The sequence below is a fragment of the Apus apus genome, chromosome 12 (genome assembly GCF_020740795.1).
Source record: "Apus apus isolate bApuApu2 chromosome 12, bApuApu2.pri.cur, whole genome shotgun sequence".
In the NCBI taxonomy this organism is placed as follows: domain Eukaryota; kingdom Metazoa; phylum Chordata; class Aves; order Apodiformes; family Apodidae; genus Apus; species Apus apus.
The window spans coordinates 14,603,539-14,622,696 of record NC_067293.1 but is presented as its reverse complement, the minus strand read 5'-3'; the positions used below and the strand labels follow the sequence as shown (position 1 = coordinate 14,622,696).

Below are 19,158 nucleotides of genomic sequence, written 5' to 3'. Positions count from 1 at the left end.
GGTCCTCTAAAAGCTATTGTGCACCAACCTAGAAGCTACCTTTCCTCTTTTGGGCTGCTCCATGGGATAGTCACTGATGGTGTTGAAAACTTTGGGCTCAATGTAGCAGTTGAATGTGACATTTAACCAGTTAGTGTGGGGTAGGTAAGAGCCACTCTGCTCCTGTTGTGTCCCATTCCCATTCTCTCCTCTCCTCATGTTGCAGCCAGCATCTCTATTTGCTTAGACTGTTAAGCAGTATAGCCCCACTGCTGCTATTTTATACACTTACCAGTCTTAAATATAGTACAGACTCTGTTTCTCCCATTAATCTCTTTTCCATATATTCTCTTTTCTTCTCTGGAGTGGCTAGATGGTGGTGTAGATGTAGCTTTTACTGCTCTACCGTTTAACTACTGTGTTAACTACTATTTTATTCACAGAATTTTGGGTGTGATGTGTATGTTAGAGATTTCAAGATGTAATATTGTGAGGAAATGGGCTTGGTGGGATGTAAATTATTTTTCTCAATGGTCAGTTAGTATGAATACTCCCTTTTTTGGGAGGAAGGGGGTTTTAGAAACCTATGTTGTTTTTGATGACAAAGTAATATGCAAAACAGTTTTTTCTGAGACATATCTCTATCATCAACCTTATCATTTAGTCCTTGGTAAACTGCAGGCTAAGATCCTGTCAAGTATCCTCATTCACATAAACACACCAAAATGCACCCCTCCTTGTTACTGTTGCTTTGTTTCAATTTTCACTAAGATTCTGAAACTTTGTCACATCTCCTTATTACTTTCTAAAGAGATGGGCATTTAGCAATGGACATAACAGTTTGTACTTCTTATGAAGTGGAAAGGAAGTAACAGAAATAAAATATTTTTTTTAAACAGTTCTATTACAAGGAATCTGAGAAGAAACTCGGAAGTATACCAATTTATCTGTAAATGTCATACATATTTCCTAATATAACCTAATAAAATGTTTATGTACACATGCATAAACATATACACTTATTTTAAAGCACATAAGTCGTTTATGTTTAAAGTTCAGAAGTTCCCTTCTGAGAACAGTCTGGTCATCATATGTGTTTGATAATGCAGAAGAAAGGGGATTGTCTTTTTAATAGGCCCTGTGTGACTTGAACTGTTTTAAACAGTTCTTTAGCTGGAGTGCTAAATGATTGCATCAGCCCCATCAAACAGCTGGAACTGATCACTGATTGCAATGCAAAGTGGCCTTTTCATTTGCTCATCATTACGCCTGTTAGATATTTCAGCCTGATGCAGATATTTTTTTCAAGGCACCCTACTGTACTTTCCCTGTTTAAACTCTTGAATCATTACCTATTTTAAGGATTTACTGTGCCCTGAAGGTACTGTGACATTTACTAATCCTTTCCACTGGACTTCCCAGACCTTATGTCTGTTTTGTGCTGTGCTGGACTTGAAGTACTTGAAGTTTGTTTTTTGAACTAAAACTCAAAACAAACACAACAAATCAAATTGCAGTAAGCACTTTGACTCTATTTTACTGTTCATACATCTGTGGAGTTTGAAGACGGAAGTATTCAAATGTGCTCTTGTCAGAAATAAAAAAGAGGGCAGGAAAATACTTTGCATACTTCAGAGCATTTCTCTTCCTCATTTTTTTCCGCTCTATATTATAGATATCATTTTCAACCCTTTGCAAGCATGCTGTTTTATGAAATACTTATTTGTCTTAAACTACAGTCAGTAGGGCACTTGGAATATAAGTGGCAGGATTTGCATACTTTATGAAAAACATCTCTAACAAATTTTGTATTAAAGCTTTGGAAAATTTTTCATTTACAATTTGTTTTTCCATTACTGCTGAGTAGAGTATTTCAAAATCACAGATGCAGATTTCATAAATTAAAAAAAAATAAATTAAAAAAATTCTGATCCTCTCAGAGGAAAGCCTGTAGGGATGGCTCTCTCTATCCAAAGCCTGGGTAACTTGCAGTTCAAGTTGTTAAGCTGAAATACAGGCTTTCTTGTATATGCTTTTAATTTTTTTTAAATTTTGTATGGAAATATTAGTTTGCTAATTTATTTTTTTTCATTCCTCATAAACATATGATAAAGTAGTTTACGAGCCTCAAAGCCAGAACTTGTTGTTTAATTTTACCTCATTGTTTCTTTGAGAGAAGTACTTGGACATCAACAAGAATTGTCATCAGTGTTCACTGAAGTCTCAGGCCGGTTTTGTAGAAAATGCTGTCTAGAACATCTAGTTAAAGAGAGTACCAAAAGATAAAGGTAACATGTCCTTTGATCAAAAGTGTAATTCAACAGTACAGGCAACACACACATTATGTGCTCTGAAATCTGATTCACTCTCTTCCTGGTGGACATTGGTTCATGATTTTTATTGCTTTGGCTTTAAAAGCAAGCAAAATTCCTTGGCTTTAGGAGTAATAAAAATAGTGTTTATTTTGTGGCATGAAACATGATTTTCAAGACCAGAAGTCATCTAAGAGATCTGGGACTCTGAAGTCACTTCCACATGAAGTAAAAAGGATTCCCCAACAACCCTTATCCTTATTTGCAAATCAAGTTCTGTGTTTAGAAAATGCTTTAAGGCCAAGGTTTGTCCCTGAATGACTCATTCACTTTTCTGCACTCTCAGCAGTGACCTATTCTGAGCCTCTTCTGCTACCTTATACACAGCCAAGCTACCCTTGCCCTAACCTTGCCTTCTGTTTCTTTAGTCTAGAGGTGGGTGATGTACAGAATTTAAATTCTAAAATCATGTAACTAAGTATTTTTATAAATGTGTAAGCAATATTAAGATTGTCTGACAAAACCAATGGCAATCAATGTTAACCTTGGCATTGCTTGCTCTAGAGCTTGTTTTGTGAGTAGTAAGTTATTTCATACAAGTTTATTGCTCTGGTATTGAGAGATTGAAAATTGCCAATTAGTTTTCCACTTTTGACATTTGTCCAGAGAGTTCAGCGCTTGTGACTTGTAGTAAAATATCAGCTGTTAATTGGTGACCCAAAGAGCATTTTGGTTAGAAATAGTGGGATGAAGAAATCTCACTCAGTTAGAAGAGCTTAACTTTTTTTCACTTTCTATTGTTTATTTTTCTTTTAAAATACAGTGTAATTGTTATTTAAAACTTCTGGAACTTGCACTGAGAACTTGCTACATATTCTTGTTACTAATAGAATGTGTTCTTTAGTGTCTATCAAGCCAGACCTGAGCTTGCTTTTATTACAGATGTTAACATTTTTATTGGGCCCATCTTCATAATGCATAACACAGGCTGCCAGCACTGTCACAGCTCATTGTTTAGTAAAGGAAGGGTTTGTATTTATGCATCTGGGAAAGGCTGAAGAGCTGGACCTTGGAAAGAAGTTATCATGTATATATATATATATATATATTTTGCTTTAAGAACAATTCTATCTATATGTATATAATTGCTTTTTTTTTTTTCTGATTAGGGATTAATTTAGGTGTAGTCAGTCTCGTTTGGAAGTAATATTTTGTTATATGGTCTTTAAAAGCCTTATTTTAAACCTGTTTTTAAAAAGCAGACAATAATAGTGCACCTAAACATCTTTGTCCCCTTAGTCTTTGCAAAAGGGCGGCTAAGGCAGTCCTGAAACACTCGCAAGTTCTTTGGAGCCATCTGAAGAACAGATGCACATGCTGTACTCACACACTGTCCCTGCCCTTCTTCCTCTGAGATCCTTGCTGTTACATCAGAATGAACTGAATTGGTTGGGAAGTGATACAGTGGCATATTTTCAAGGAAAATAGATGAGGATTATGGAGTGATCAGGTATTAATTTTGGGGTTCCACTCTCCATCTGGGAGAACTGGTACTAAAATGGCACAGGAAGCCTTAGAAAATTACACTCCTCAGATGCAAGTATTAATGAACAGCAACTATTTTGAGCTCTTTAATGAAAACTTGTTGCCCTCTCAGCATTAACTGCTTCTATGCTTCTATTTATATGAACACAGAGGATCAAATTCTGCCTTATGTAAGCACCAAGGTCTCACACTGAATCATAAAGGAATTGTTTGTGCTCAGCCAAGAAAGAAATTAAAGTCCTAAGTTCCTAGAAGCTGTCATATTTTACCTCAGTCTGTCATGTATAGTATAAATTACTTCCTCGTATAAGTTCTTCTAATAAGTGAAAGTTCACATTCACATAACATGCATACATCTTCATTGCAAATAATTTACAGTAAAAGTCACATGCAGAGCCTAGTTATTCTCAGTTGAGGTGTGTTACTTCCTTAAGTAACAGATAGTGATGAGATCATCTTGCAAGGCTCAGCCAGGAGCTTTTCTTTAATGTTATACAATGAAGATGCAGATGGGCACAGAAGACATCAGCCTGTGCCAGCCAGTCATACAGGAGTGATGTAGTTTTAAGTTTTCTCATAACATATTCAATTCATTTAAATATTGCAAAATGCTGAATTGTAAATGTTAACCTAGCCATGAATAAAAAATGTTGATATTTTATTTAATAAAAAAATAATTCTGGATAGTCTGCCTTTATTGTATTATTTAAAATACTTCATTTTACATGTAGACTACAAGTTATTGCAGAGTTGGGGTTTTTTATATATATAAAGAGAATTTGTTTCTGATGCATAAAAAATACAGGAGACAGACTTTTGCAGGCTACAAAGAAAATTGTTTGCTTTTGACGAAGGGTTGTCAATTGTCTGGGCATAGACAAAAACTGTGGTGGCCGGTTTACCTGAAACAGCAGGACATACTTGCTTTTAGGAGTGTTATCCAACTCCCATTCTGAAAGAAATTCCTTTACAGAAAAGAAACCTTTCTCTTTTTTCCCCTCTCTTTGAGTTCATTACTTTCATGTTCTATGCAAAGAATCAAGTGTCTATGCATGGAAAATGTAACTGCCAGTGTTTAAACTGCTAACTGATAGAAATGAGAAGTGGAGGTGAGCGTCATCCTACTGAGGGAGACACGTTCTTACACCACTCTTAAATAAAATATTGTAAGGAATAGCTAGAAAGCTTCCCCTTTGACTTTCATCTGGCAGGTTTTGATTGTAACTTTGTAAAGGAATCGGTATTGACTTCTATCAGGCAGTTTCAGAGAAGAGGTGCAGAGCCTTCTCTCTTGACTTTCTGTGTGTTTTGTCAGTTTGAATACTTCCATTTGAAGTGCCAAGTGAAGGCTGATGTCGAGAAATGCCTTCAGCACAAGCTGGTGCTGGTCTCTTGCGACTCTCTTCTTTCTTAAAAGTATCAGATTAGATGGTAAAATGATGGAAATCTAGCTGGACATAAACACGTTTATTGCAGCCTCAGCAGCCATTACATATCATTAGTGAAAGGGGGGAAGGGGCAAGGGGATCACTTGGATGTCAGTTTGATTCTTTTTAAGGACAAATGCATTCAGAAGGGAAGATGCTAACTTTAAGGTTGCCTGTATACTTGAAGCTCAGAACCTATTACTGTCTTTATTTCTTTGTCCTGTTGGTAACCTTGCTGTCAACTTCCTTTCAAAGTAAATACAAATTGTAAGAGCAGTAGTGTTAATAGGAGAGCTGGGAATAGGACATTTTTTAAACCGTTTTAAATTACATTATTTATTAAGATTATGGTTTATTGCCAGCACACCAAATCCGTTCAAAAGGTGAATACCTTTCCTTGCGATGCCCCACACTTTTCCTTAACAGTAAAGTAGTAGGCACAATTAAAACAGGGAAACACATCTTTTACATCAGCAAATCCATTCACTCTGATGTGAAATGTTTGGGTTTTCTTTCTTCAGAGGATCTAATTTTACTTCTGAAAAACCGCTAGTAGTGTGTGTGTAGTCATGAAACGAGAGAAGCATTTGCCGTGTTTGAGGTTTGGTTTTCTTTTCCTTACTGAAGCAGATCTAGTTTATTTACTGTCTGAAATTTGTTTTGTCATTCTGATTCATAAGATACACCCTTTTGCACTGTACGTGAGATGCAATAAAGGTTATAAATTAGAAGTTCAAGGGAAAATATCTGAAAAAAAATGTAATTCTGTTGCAGTGTATCTCTTTCTCTGTTTCTTTGTTACTGTTAACTTAGACATGACCTTCTTCCAGGATTTGACACATCACACCACACATTGTGGGGTTTTTTTGTGTTATTTTATGAAGTGCTTTCAATGTCTCATTTGGTTTAAAACAAATAATACATTCATGTCCTAAATGTTTCACTAGTCAGAATAACTAAGATGATCAGGTCTGGGAGCATTGGAAGGAAAATAATAGGGTCATTGAAGCATTCAAGCTCTAATGGGAACCTGAATTCACTCAGATATCAAATCTAATAATTGCTTTACACCTGTATACACAGTCCCTCTGAGCACGTTCACATTAAAGGTTTATCGATGTGGTTCCAATACTTTGTTTCAAGGGAATTTTAGTACTGTTTTTAAGACTAAATAGTTTTGGCTTTTTTCAACTTTGTTATTGTTGGGTTTGTGTATCAGTTGTAGTGTAGCTGATTATTCATCTTTATGCAGTGGAAAATATTTTCACATGAGAATATCTTACTAGAGGTATGATATGAGAATTGCATTACAATCATATCTAATTTCAGTCAGAAAAATAGGAAGGATATCATCTGAGTTTCACTGCTTTGAAACAATTTATTAACCAAGTTTAAATTTATTGTATACAATTTAACAGTATTTTAAGTGTGAAACTCTGAATTCGTACATGACTGTATGTTTACCACAGCATAAGGACTGTAGGGTACTCATAGTCGTGATTGCTGCTTGAAAAGGAATTTCATAAGGAGGAGGTAGAAATCAGCATTATTTTGTAAGATTGTATGAGAAATGAAGTAGTAGTTATAACTTTTCAGTTTTAACTAAATTCTGCGACAAATCTCCATAAATGCTGGTGGTACAGGCTGTCACAAAAAATCAAGTAAACTTTATCACAAGAATAAAAAAGTACAGTCTAGGAAGATGATAGCTATTCATGGCAGGTTTCTGTAAATTCCAGACTCACATGCTGGTCACAGGGCTGGTTTTTATTGGAGAGGATTTGAACTGGTGCAATCATTCCTCTTAATCTTCTCTTCTGTTTTCCCATCTTTGAAAGTTTAGTTCTCAGCAGAGCATTCAAACTGAAAAAGAAATGGAAAATGGCCGTGTGTGTGCCTGGGTTGTACGGACATGAAGGCCTATTTTCCTCTGTCATTTCAAAGGCCAATTACCCTTGGAGGAAAGGAGAAAAATAGATTGATTTGTCTTGTAACCCCTGAGGCAGGCGTGTGTTGTCTCAACCTAAGGCTTTTCCATTGCAACTCTCGTGGAAGAGCTTTCAATGTGTATCCCAAGTGGTACTATTAACAAAGAAAGCCCATTCACATTAAAATATTAAACAGATCATTTAAAGGTTTGAGGAATCTTAGCTTAGTGGGCCAATTCTCTTTTTTCTTTTTCTTTTCCTTTTTTTTTTTCAAATCTCTAAGGCTTGGAGTAAGCAATAGGAAAATTTATTTTGAACTTGAAAATAGGGTTTACAAATCCATTTCTGTTCTAGAAATACTTAACTTTATTCCATTTTCTTCAGCTCTTAATAGGATAAGTATTTATTTACTTAATGGAATTGTGACACAGATGGTCAACATCCTAGGTTTCGGTTGCAAAAGTGTTACTTCTATTGTGTTCCCATATTGTATCGACAGTGGTGACAACTGCATTGTGCTGAGCTGGTAAATGGCATCACACATGCCATTTAACATTAAAAGTTCTCACATTATTCATTTTTTAAGCAGTTTTATGTATAACACATAGAACATAAATGTTTTTTTCTCAGATTTTCTGCATTTCCACACAACTCAAAGGCTGCAATTAACAGCAAGCTCGGTCTGAGGGGCAGTGGTAAAATCAGATGTGTCTGTATTCCCTTTTAATCTGAGTGAAACCCCTTTGTGTCAGGACTTAGACTCATGGAATCACCAAGGTTGGAAAAGACCTTCAAGGTCATCAAGTCCATCAGTCTGCCCTACAACCCCTAACTGCTAAACCATCTCCTGAAACACCCTGTCTACCCATTTTTTTAACACCTCCAGGGATGCTGCCTGTACCACCTCCCTGGGTAGCTTATTCAATGCCTCACCACTCTTTATGTGAATTTTTCCTAATATCCAATCCGAACCTCCTGTGGTGCAACTTGACCCCATTTCCTCTTGTCCTATTGCTAGTCACTAGGGAGAAGAGGTCAACACCTGCCTCACTCCAGCCTCCTTTCTGGTAGTTGCAGAGAGCAATGAGGTCTCCCCTCTGCCTCCTCCAGGTTTAACAGCTTAAATAGTTCAGCTCTCCGTACTTTAAATGTGGCTCTGTACAACAATGCTTCTGGATATTAATGACTTTTATTTAGCAAGGTAAAAAGAATCCAAGCATCCACCCATCATCTCAGTGAGAGATATTGTCTCATTGGTCTGGAAACATTCATAAAATGAAGGTCCTATGTGCTATCTAATGACTATCATATCTGCATGCAAATCTGCTGGAGATTGGTGGGCTTCCCTGCTGTCTCACACTGTGGCAGTTCTGCTTCTGCCTTATGTTCAGTCAGTTCCAATTTGCAAAAATATTTACCTTTTATTGTTGGTAAGCTAAGCTGCTGAAAGAGCATGCAGTCAATGAGGAAAAATAATAAAGTTAATTGTTGTCATGAGTTGCTCTTTAAAGCAATTGATTATATGTCGTTACATAAATGACATTGGAACTTGGCTTTCAGTTTTCCCTGTGCATAGATGGCTCAGGGAGGTAACTAGAGGCTACCCAGGCTAAAGTGGTTGCAATTTATTCTTAGTTGTCCCAATTTTAATCAGTGATACTATATAGAAAAAATTAAGTTATCTCTGGCAGGAAAGAAGTGACACCTGTGAAGTGCAACTTGGTTTTCCACCTTTTTCTAAAAAAGAAATGCCGGTATCATCAATATGACAGGTGCAGTGTTTGCTCCTTTATCATCTGCTGAGCACCCAATGCTGTACATTACCCCTTCAACATTTTAAGCTCTTATTAGTGTTGTTTACACAGCATTTATTAACCAAGACATCCCTTGAAATAAGTATTGTTAAGTTCGAGGGTCCTGTGACCGCTGTCTGTGAAGAAGATAAAAAGAGTTCTGGTAGCACTAATTCTCGAATAACCCAGTTTATAATTTAAGGCATGTCAAAGAGTGAACTTTTTTTGTGGTTGTTACAGGATAATACAAATTCCAGTCAAGTACCTTTGAGGTATGGTTTTGTAGACTCTGCCTTTTTAGGTGTCGCAGTTCCATGACTAGTCTTTATGATTGCACATCTCTATTATTACTAGCATTGATTGCTCATAAAAAGTAAGGCTTATAATTAGGAGAGCTCAAAGTTACTACCTGGAAGAGAGGATAAGAAGAAAGCAAAATGGAAAAGTCTCTTCATCTTAGTATTGCAGTTCTACAGTGTATCGTCTATTTTTCTTCTAATATAACTGAGCTTTATGTTGATAACAAGCTACTGAGTTAATCTGTTGCAGCTATTGAGACTTCTCTTTTAATAACAGAACTAATGAAGGAGTATTAAGGAGAGGAAAAATACATTTTGCAGGGCATAATTTTTGCAGAATTATTTTCCCCTCCCCTTCCAGTGTGTTTTTAATGGAGTGTAACTTTTAAGGCTTTATATGTACAATATATAAGGGACAACATCTTAAGGGTTAAGTCGTCAAATTCCATAAAATAAAAATACCTTGCCTAAAAATAATGGTTCAGATTTTTGTTAACTTCATAGCATGTATTTATTCTATTTATCCACTAAGCTTTTTGCTGTTTTTTTTTGTTGGGTTTTTGTTTGTTTGTTGTTTTTTTTTTACATCAGTGGATTCATATTACTTAGAATCATGATGAATTATGAGTATGTATCAAAAGCACCTCAACAAATATCTTGCATGTTGTGGATACTAGGTAGTATGGTACTATATTGAGTGCAAGATGACTCGAGCAAGTACTTGTTTTTATAACAAAGTCCATATATTTCTGCCAGTAGAGGTGTAAAATTTGCTTGGTCAAGATTACATTTTAGTACTAAACTAAGAATGAGGTACCAATTTTATTTCTCAATATTTAATTGCCTATTTACTTCATATGTATTTGATTCAGCTAGCTCAAAGATGAAGATTGTTTTATGATCTAATAATATGCTTTGTTTTCCACTTTAATCCTTCATTGCTCTGCCTTTTACTGCTACAAGAAAAGGTCCATGCAGCTGATTGAGAGACCACTTTTAAGTTCATGCATTCATTTCTGAGACAGATTATAATGTCTGTAATATGAGCATTGTGGAAGCTTCTTAAATGCCCTACTTACAACAGAGGTGAACTTTTGACATTTAAGTAAGAAACAGTTTTCATCTACATAGGTAGATGGGTTACCCAGAAGGCATGACTGATGCACATAAAAACTATAATCATGTTTTCTCATCATTTTTACATGCTTCTAAAGGGTACACCTGAGCCTCTTGGCAACGATTTTTGGCTTAGTTTTAAATACTACTGCCTTTTATTTTCCCTCCCCACAAAAGAAGCAAATAGCTTCACCATTTATTGATGTTAGATGCAGTTTAGTAGCCATGGTCATGTTTATGAGCCGGTCTTGCTTTGTGTTGAATTCAGTATAGTCTGTAATGTAAAAAAATGTAAATTCAGCTGTTGGAGATAACTGAATGTGTGTGTTGACAAGTGCTAGAAATGTAACTTTTTTTAACATTTTTGCTTGAGTCACTGAAATGCCAGGCCAGTTTCAGATGCTAATATGAAACTGTTTTAACTTAACAAATATGTTTACACATACACAAGCACATTCTCCATCTAGTGAAGAAATGAGTGATTTCTTTGTGTGTATGTACATATGTACGTATACATAGTAATGCTGCCTTTTTTTAACCTGCTGTAAATATGCACACGCAGAGGTTTGCTTGCACTGTTGAGCAAAATAGATCTCTTTGTAAAGATCAAGGAATACTTTACATTTACCTCAAATCTTCAGATCCATTAAAGCTTTTATATTGATAGTGACAGACCTAATCTTCCCATCCCTGTTTTATACTAAGCTGAAAATTTTATCAAAGTGTAGTTTATATCCTACTTGACTTTGTTTTGGTTGAACCCACTGTAAGGTGCCCTAAGCATTGCAGAAAAAATATCTTGCAAATGCTGTCATTGTTTCTTAGTGGTAATAGCTGTAATTGTATCCCAGTTCCCTTGGTTAGAAGAACCTTGTAGTTCTTTCCAGCTTCTCTGGATTCTTTAAGATTTTCTATTCCTATCCCTAGAAAATACAATTCCTTCTATTTAAAAACTGGAAGTAATTTAAACGAATATGTTACTTCTAAAAATTGGGAAAATAATTTCTTTGTCATCAGCTGAAGAAGAAAATTATAATGCATCTACTTTTTACAGTTTTGTTTTATGTTTTATTTAAGACCCAGCTCAGCTGTGCAGTTACAGAAAATGTTTGTCTGTAACATGATGGGAAAAACAAACAAAAAAACCCAAACCGAAACAGAAAAGAGAAAAAAATGAAAAAAAACCAACAAGTATGAAGAAATTAACAGTTCTTAGACTCTCTTAATCTGTTTTTAACCTATGCAGTTGACAATCTTGAAATCATATCAAGGAATAGTCTGCTGGTGGAGGTGGTTCTCCCCATAGAGAGCAAGTGTCACTAGACTCTTTACTAGTCACTGTTCTAGAGGCGCAGCAGCACATTTGAGTTGATAACTCTCCTTCCTGGGTTTAATACAGCATTTTTGTGCTTTAATTTCCAGTGCCTAGTGACACTGCAACCAGTGTAGAGATTTATTCCCATGCAAAACAGATTGACTTAGGGTAATTTGAATACTTTATGCATGGATAGATTCATTAGGAAAAGGAGGCAAGGCAGAACTATAAAAAGAACTAATAATCTTGCTAAAGGAGCCGTTAATTCCCTATAGCATTGGAGACACTTTCATTGAACAGGGGCAAGGACAGCTGAGTTTGCAGAGCCGATGGAGTCTCCACAGGCATCCTCTGTTCTTTGTCCAGAAACAGATCACAGAGATTACTTTTCTTTGTGTTCTTCAGAACTTTATTTAATGTGTTTGGATCATTTCTGGCTTTGTTAGCATAGAACAGAATCACAAAATGGTTGGGGTTGAAAGGGGCCTTTGGAGGTCATATTCTCCAACCCCCCTGCTCAAGATGGGTCACCTAGAGCCAGTTGTTCAAGACCATGTCTAGACAGTTTTTTAAATATCTCTATGGATGGAGACTTCACAACCTCCCTGGGCAACCTATTCCAGTGCTCAGTCAGCCTCACTATAAATAAGTTTTCCCTGATGCTCAGAGGTAACCTCCAGTCTTCCAATTAGTGTCCATTTCCTCTAGTCCTTCAACTGGACATCACTGGAAAGCACCTGGCTCCAGCCTCCTTGCACCCTCCCTTCAGGTATTTATGTACAATAATGAGATGCCAGATTGATCTTTGCTCCAACCTTTCCCCTAGTCTCTGGAACACAGTAATTCAGTCAATAGTTTTTTTCCAAGGATATATTTCTACCCATCAGACATGTTGGGCTCTCATGCTTTATGCCTCAGCCTCCTGCCTTGGCCCAAGCTTAGCACACACAGCAGTACCCATGACATGCTTTTGTAGTCTGCTGCACTGGGGAAACAGCTAAATTGGCTCATTTGGATAAAAGCTGAGAAAACCTGCTTGCCTGCAGTTTCTCAGACTTTTTGCTTCTGAAGTGACTTGTATAATATTCCAGTACTAAATAGGAGCTCCAGCCATATATTGAGACACCCTGATGCTGTAGCAATGTAGATGCTCTGCTGATGCAAACAAAGAGCAACAACCTGTTATGAGAGAATGGAAAGGGCTAGGTCAAAAGCAAGCAGTCACCAAAAAAAAAAAGAAAAAGAAAAAAGAAACCAAGCATGGCAGGATCACATTTTAAAAAAGAAAGATCCAAACCTCCAGAAACTAAGTGAGGGTTAATTTTCTGCCCCTTTTTGTGTGTGTGCATGTGTATTCATTGCTTTAAAATTTTATTCTAAAGACATTTACGAATGTGGCTGGTACTTTCTGATTGTTTTGCTGTGATAGAGAGGTATTTATTATTCATTGCAATAATTACTGTGTAATATTTTATACTAGAAGTTGTTCACATTGCACAAGCAGGAAATGCTTAGGAAGTGGCTGATTTAACTGTTCTATATTTAACTATCTACCAAATTTTAGTGAACATTATTAGCACTTGCACTTGTAGGCTTTTCACCACCATGCTGGTCAGTACATTCTCATGAAACGTGAAATGTATATTTCCAGAGCTTCTGTGCATAAATAAAATAAGAATTTTACCCAGAATTTTGGTTATTGTGTGCTATTTCCAAAGGGACTGTGTTTCAGGATTCTCCTAATGCTTTTATCACCCAGCGTCTCTGATCAAGAAAGTAATTTATTGCTGATTGCAGAACTCTTGAACTCAGTCTGGCAGCTGCAGTGTGCAACTTCTCTGATCCAGTCTCCTAGTTACTTATTTACATATCATTTGAAATTATTTTCAGGGCTGTTTGAAAACCTCTTGACATTGCATTATCCATGTTTCAAATCTTATGGTGATTTGTTTTTTCTTCTCTTTGTGTTACAGATAACAGACGAGTAACTTTGGAAAGGTCTCGTTCTCGCCACAATGGAACAATTGCAGCTGTATGATTCTTCTGATGCCAAAGAATTAGTGGATTGATTTATTTACAAGTAAATGGATATACTTTGAAAAGAGTTTATCATACGAATTGGCAATGATCATAAAGGAATACTGATATTGATTACATGAGAAGGTGTATATTTTAAAAGCTGTTGCTAAATAATCCACATACTGTATCTTATTACCCCCAACTACCAAGATCTGTAAACAGTGTTAAACAGTAGGAATGGTATCTTATTTTCTTATGTTCTTTCTTTTTTTTCCTGTTTTGTTTTTTTGTTAAGCTGGCAACTTACATGGAAGGAGTTGGGGATTTCTAGGTTATGTTTTATATGGGTAAGAAAATACAAATTTGTTGAAAGAATACGACTGTGGATTCCATTTGCAGTTCTGATTTGGACATGGAAGGAAAAAACAATAAAATTGTATGTTAATAAATTCAGAGCTGAGCTGAGCTGGTCTACATTATCAGAATCTTTTTTGTAACCATAAAAAGCAACGCATAACCCCAGTCAGGTTGCTAAAATCTTATCTCAATATAAAGCCCGGTAGATTCAGCAGTTTTGGCTGCAAGTAGGTTATACCACATATCTACAGTTTTGGTGATATGATGATGTATAGTTACTTATCACTGCTAAAGAAAAATTTAAATAAAACAGAGCATAGGATTTTACCAAAATTAATTTTTTTCAAGGGCAGGATATGTTTTTAACTGTATTTAAGGAAGAATCTTTCTAATTATGCACTTAGATATATTCTTTATAGAGATATCTGGGGGAAATACAATTGTCCTATTTTAAGTATACTAAAAATACCTTTGTGTAGGTTTTGAGACAAGCTACATTATGAAATTATTCAGAACTGCCTCTTGAGTTTTTCCTCTGTTTCTCAGGTAAAATATGTAGCGGGATCTCCACTGGTGGATTTTAGTGCTGAGGGTTTAGCAGCTAAGAACAGATTTTCTACCTGGAGCACTATATAGCAGTGATCAATGATTGCAGCAGTCCTTTTATTCAGGAAGCTCCTCCCATTCTGCTTTGTATACAGGCCCCTGCACTGCAGTACCTCAGGTGAGCAGTCAGTTTAGTAGCTGACACTGTCTGTTTTCTGCCACTCTATGGGAAACTACAGTTCCCTTTTCTCCCTAGACTCTAGTTGAATGTACTGTCTGTTTGGTGTTCAGGTCAGTCTTCACCATCCTTTGTACTAAAGGTTTGTTGCTTATCTGGATGGGATGGAGGATTTTAAGTGGGAGTTCCAGTGGAACTACTCATATGTTGCTCAGCTATGATATTTTTAAAAGCAGGATACACTGTAGTAGATGATGGCACTTGTTCTCAATTTATTACTGCTTTTCACTGATTGATGAATTCTTATGAATATTTTCATTGCCTAATGTTATGGGGAACTTTTTTTTTAAAGTTATATAAAGAGTATGTTGAAGGTAAGGAGTCACATTGTTTTCTGTGCACAAACTGCTAGCTCTAGAGGAGCATTCAGTACTGGGGCAGTGTAACTTTGCACTACTGCTTGAGCCAAGCATCTTTGTACAGTAGGTTCTTTTTGCTTCTCTGGTAAAATACTCTTAAGACTATCTGACTAGTTTGGGATAAATCCTCACATTTTCAAAGTACAGTAATCAATATCCAATTATTGTAAGAAAAGATACAGCTACTTTTCAATCTACTATGGATTTTTTTTTTCATTGTCTTCAAAGGAAACAAGGGTTATGCCCATTTCTCTATCTCAAAACATAAGAATGCAGCTGAAGCCTAATGAAATGTGTGCTGTCAAGTAATGCTCCTCCTAGACGGGTTGGGGTTTTTTTTGTGCTTTTAGTAACAAACTAAAGAGTTATAAGGTACTTGAGGAAAAAATAAAAATCATGCAACACGATTCAGTCTCCCTGTTCATCAGGAAGATCCTGTTTTGTGGAAGGTGGACATCAACCTCATATGGAAGCATACCTTTTTAAAACAGCACTATTACTTTTACAGGTATGAAAATGTGCTTAAGGTACAAAGCCAGTTTAAAAGGATTAGGTTAATAATTTCAATGTAAATTTGTACTACAATCAATAGTGTATTAGAATTTAAATTTTAAAATTAGCATTTTTCTGGGATTTACAAGTATGGGTATAATCTTTATATGTGAAAACTCAACAGCTCACAACAGAGTCTTTATACTGTAGCAGTAGTTATTAGTGCAGGAGTTTTTCATTTCATTGGGCTGTAATTTTTTTCAAAGCTCTGTGAAAGCTGACTACAGATTTTCAAGAACCAAATCTTAGGAAAAGAAAAAAGCAAATCCAAAACATCATCATCATCTGATGCTTCTATTTTGCTACTATGTTTTTCATATTTGAAACATTTATATAATTTAATGGACATATCTGTTAGAACAAAAAGTGTCTTTCAAAGGAAAACTAGTTTAGAAGATAATTTATGTAAATATAGGGTGCTCGTATTTATGAAGTCTAAAATATTTTCTGAAATTGATGCTGGTCACTTTGTCTTTTGATAGTTTTTCAGTCTATATTAAATTGCAGATATTTTTAATGTTTTTATTATTGATCTAATTTTCAGAGGGTCACATGTTTATCTAGAAGTGTAGGAAGAGTAGCACCTTTTTCAGAAATGCACTTGCCTTATTTTCTAATTTTAAAATATGAAATATATCAGTTAAATTATATTTGTATTCAAAGTAATCCCAGAAAGAAAACTGCTGGAGGGTTCATACGTAAATTTCTTGCTAATTATGTTTCACTATATGTCCTCTGAGACATTACATTAACAATATACCAGCACATCTGTTTGAATCATATTTTACCAGTTACAAGTACTAAAGAGATATTTTTTTTTTATGATGTTACACTGTTTACATTTCTTAGTTTATTTAAGAGGAAGATAATCTTACCTTTGCAATGAATTGAGCTAAATTTGCATTTGACATGGGAATTAAATGTTTAAATCATATACAAATATACATCTCTGTTGCTTAACTACTGGCTGTACAGATCAGAAATGTAAAGACACTAGACATTTTTTGCTCAAGTTTTATGCAGTTTACTGAGAAAAAAGTGCAACACAGTTTGTCATGTATGTTTGTTTGTGATTCAACCAATATCCTTTCCCAGCGCATAAGTGATGTTTGGTTTGAGTGTTAATCATATTACGAGCTCATGCTAAAGCCAAAACAAAATTAGTGCCTCAGAGGGCATTGACTAACAGCTTCAGGAAGTATTCCCAGAAATACTATTACATAATTTGTTCTGGTTTTAGACAACCATGGTCAATACGAGAAATGTTATCTAAAATTATCTGTTTTCTTGAAAATTCAGATAAAAATGCAAGCATTCCCATAGTTCCTTTCTGTAATACACGGATAGCTACGAATATCTGTATATTTTTGCATTTTTGTGTGTGGTATATGTACTACCTCAGACAAATGCTGTAAAAAACATCATGTTTTCATGGTTTCTATCCAAACCACAATTCATCAGTGACTTACTTTATATTCATCCCACAATATACAAATGGTTTGCAAAACTCTGAGAATCTGGCTGAGTTTTAGGTTTGGCTCCGAAAATCCTTCTATAGCTTTCATTAAGAAAACTCTGCAGTGTTCTGCTTTTGCATCCCTCAGGCAAATCCTGCTGTGATGGGTGAATTTAGTACTTCTTATCTTGAGAATGACATCACTGGTAAATATTTAAAGCTGGTAATAGTTATGTGGGAGCAAACTTACCTATATATGTAAATTGCTTCTTATCCATTAAACAAAGGCTTGGCTGAATTATACTTTAATGTTTGCCTTCAAATTGCTGAGAGGTCAGGCATAACAAATGCGAAGCGATAAAGCAACAGTGGAAAGCCCACCTCTTATGTGCCATACTGTATTTGCAAGCTATTAATTTTAAAATAGGTATTGTAAGAAACCTCCACGCCTCTTCTGCAGTATCTACACACACACACACACACACACCCACGCATGCACACAAAATGTAAATAAATAAAATCAAAGCATATAAGGCCAAATCCCTCAGCTTCAGGTGTCTCTATTCCAGATCACATATTGCTTTTGTGCACAAGAAAGGGAGTTGTGTAAGGCTGTGAATTCTGCAGTCCTGCAAGCTGTCACTCAGCACCCACTGATGTCATTAGAAGAATGTTAAGAAGAAAGATTTGTTCCTGTAGTGCTTCTTTTAGCGCTGTTTGAGGTGGTACATATGCCACAGAATGTGAACAATTATCTATTACAGTTTAGTCAGTCTGCTGTCATGCACCATTTGGTTTTCCTTTTGGAAGTCAGATGACTCCTGATGCCAAAAAGTAAAAGAAAAAAAAAAAAAGTGACAAAACTCATGCATTTCTATTTTTTAAAGAGCTTTGTGTTTGTATGTAATGTTTAAAATAGGAATTTGATTAAATCACAGCCTGGCCATTGTTAATCCATGTATTCTGAAAACTGTAATAAAGATATACATAACGTGAGTTTGCTAGGTGCGCCGGTGCTTGACTTGTTTGTACTGATTGTTATCAACGGAGTACCATCACCTCCAATCTGGTTTTGTTCTCTAAAATTATGTTGAAATTACTTTCTGTTCTAGCTTAATGACATTTTCTGGAATTTTTTTAATGTTTTTTTTTCTCTAAGGTGTCAAGGATGTTTGATTTGAATTTGGGGAAAACAAACACCTTTTCCAATGGAGAAGGACTTGAAAACACAATCATCCGTAAAAGTATATAGTTTAAAAAAAACAACATTACATCACAGTGATACCATTTTATTTTTACAGAAATAACAATAAAAGGGAATCACTAAAAAATTACATGGGTCCATATTTATTTTAAGTGGCTGGATTCCAGTACAGACTTTTTAAGACAGACACATAGTCAGTGAGACAGCTCTTGTTGGAGTTTTCCAAATTATTTACTTCACCTGATCACAAAATAATCTTAATGAAATAGAAACTTTTACCTTACTGTATATTGCACCTAAACAACTTAATGATGTCACCATAACAGACTGAACTGCACAACAGTATAGAGAGAGAGCACTGAAATTCTGCAGTGAGTACTTAAGATTCTAACTAGATGGGATTCCAAGGAATATGATCAGCCATGTTGATATAGCACTCCTTAAATAACACTTATATGTGTAAAAGGTATGCCAAGGGATAGTGGAAAGCACCATTTTATTTTTAATTAACTGAACTATAGTTAGCATGCACTTTTTGATACATGGTGAAGCAGCAGAGGTTTAATTTCTTACAGGATTAACAAAAAAAGAAAAAAAAGAAAACTTGTAAGGGCAGCTATAAATGTAAATGCTGGGATTGTCGTGATTAAGAAAAATGTAGTGACGCTGTCCTACATACTGCGTATTCCTATTTCTTATTTTTAGGTAAATGT

The 19,158-nt window shown here is 35.5% G+C and overlaps 1 protein-coding gene across 5 annotated transcripts in view; it reads left to right on the top strand.

The window, feature by feature from the left end:
- DIAPH2 (diaphanous related formin 2) overlaps positions 1–18,237 on the top strand; it is a 213,838-nt gene extending 195,601 nt beyond the window's left edge. For all 5 annotated transcript variants that reach the window (XM_051629988.1, XM_051629986.1, XM_051629989.1 and 2 more), the window contains one exon: positions 13,688–18,237. In XM_051629988.1, coding sequence (XP_051485948.1) covers positions 13,688–13,752 — 65 coding nt within the window. In that variant the 3' untranslated portion in view covers positions 13,753–18,237. The remainder of the gene's footprint in view (positions 1–13,687) is intronic.
- Positions 18,238–19,158: the final 921 nt, after the last annotated feature.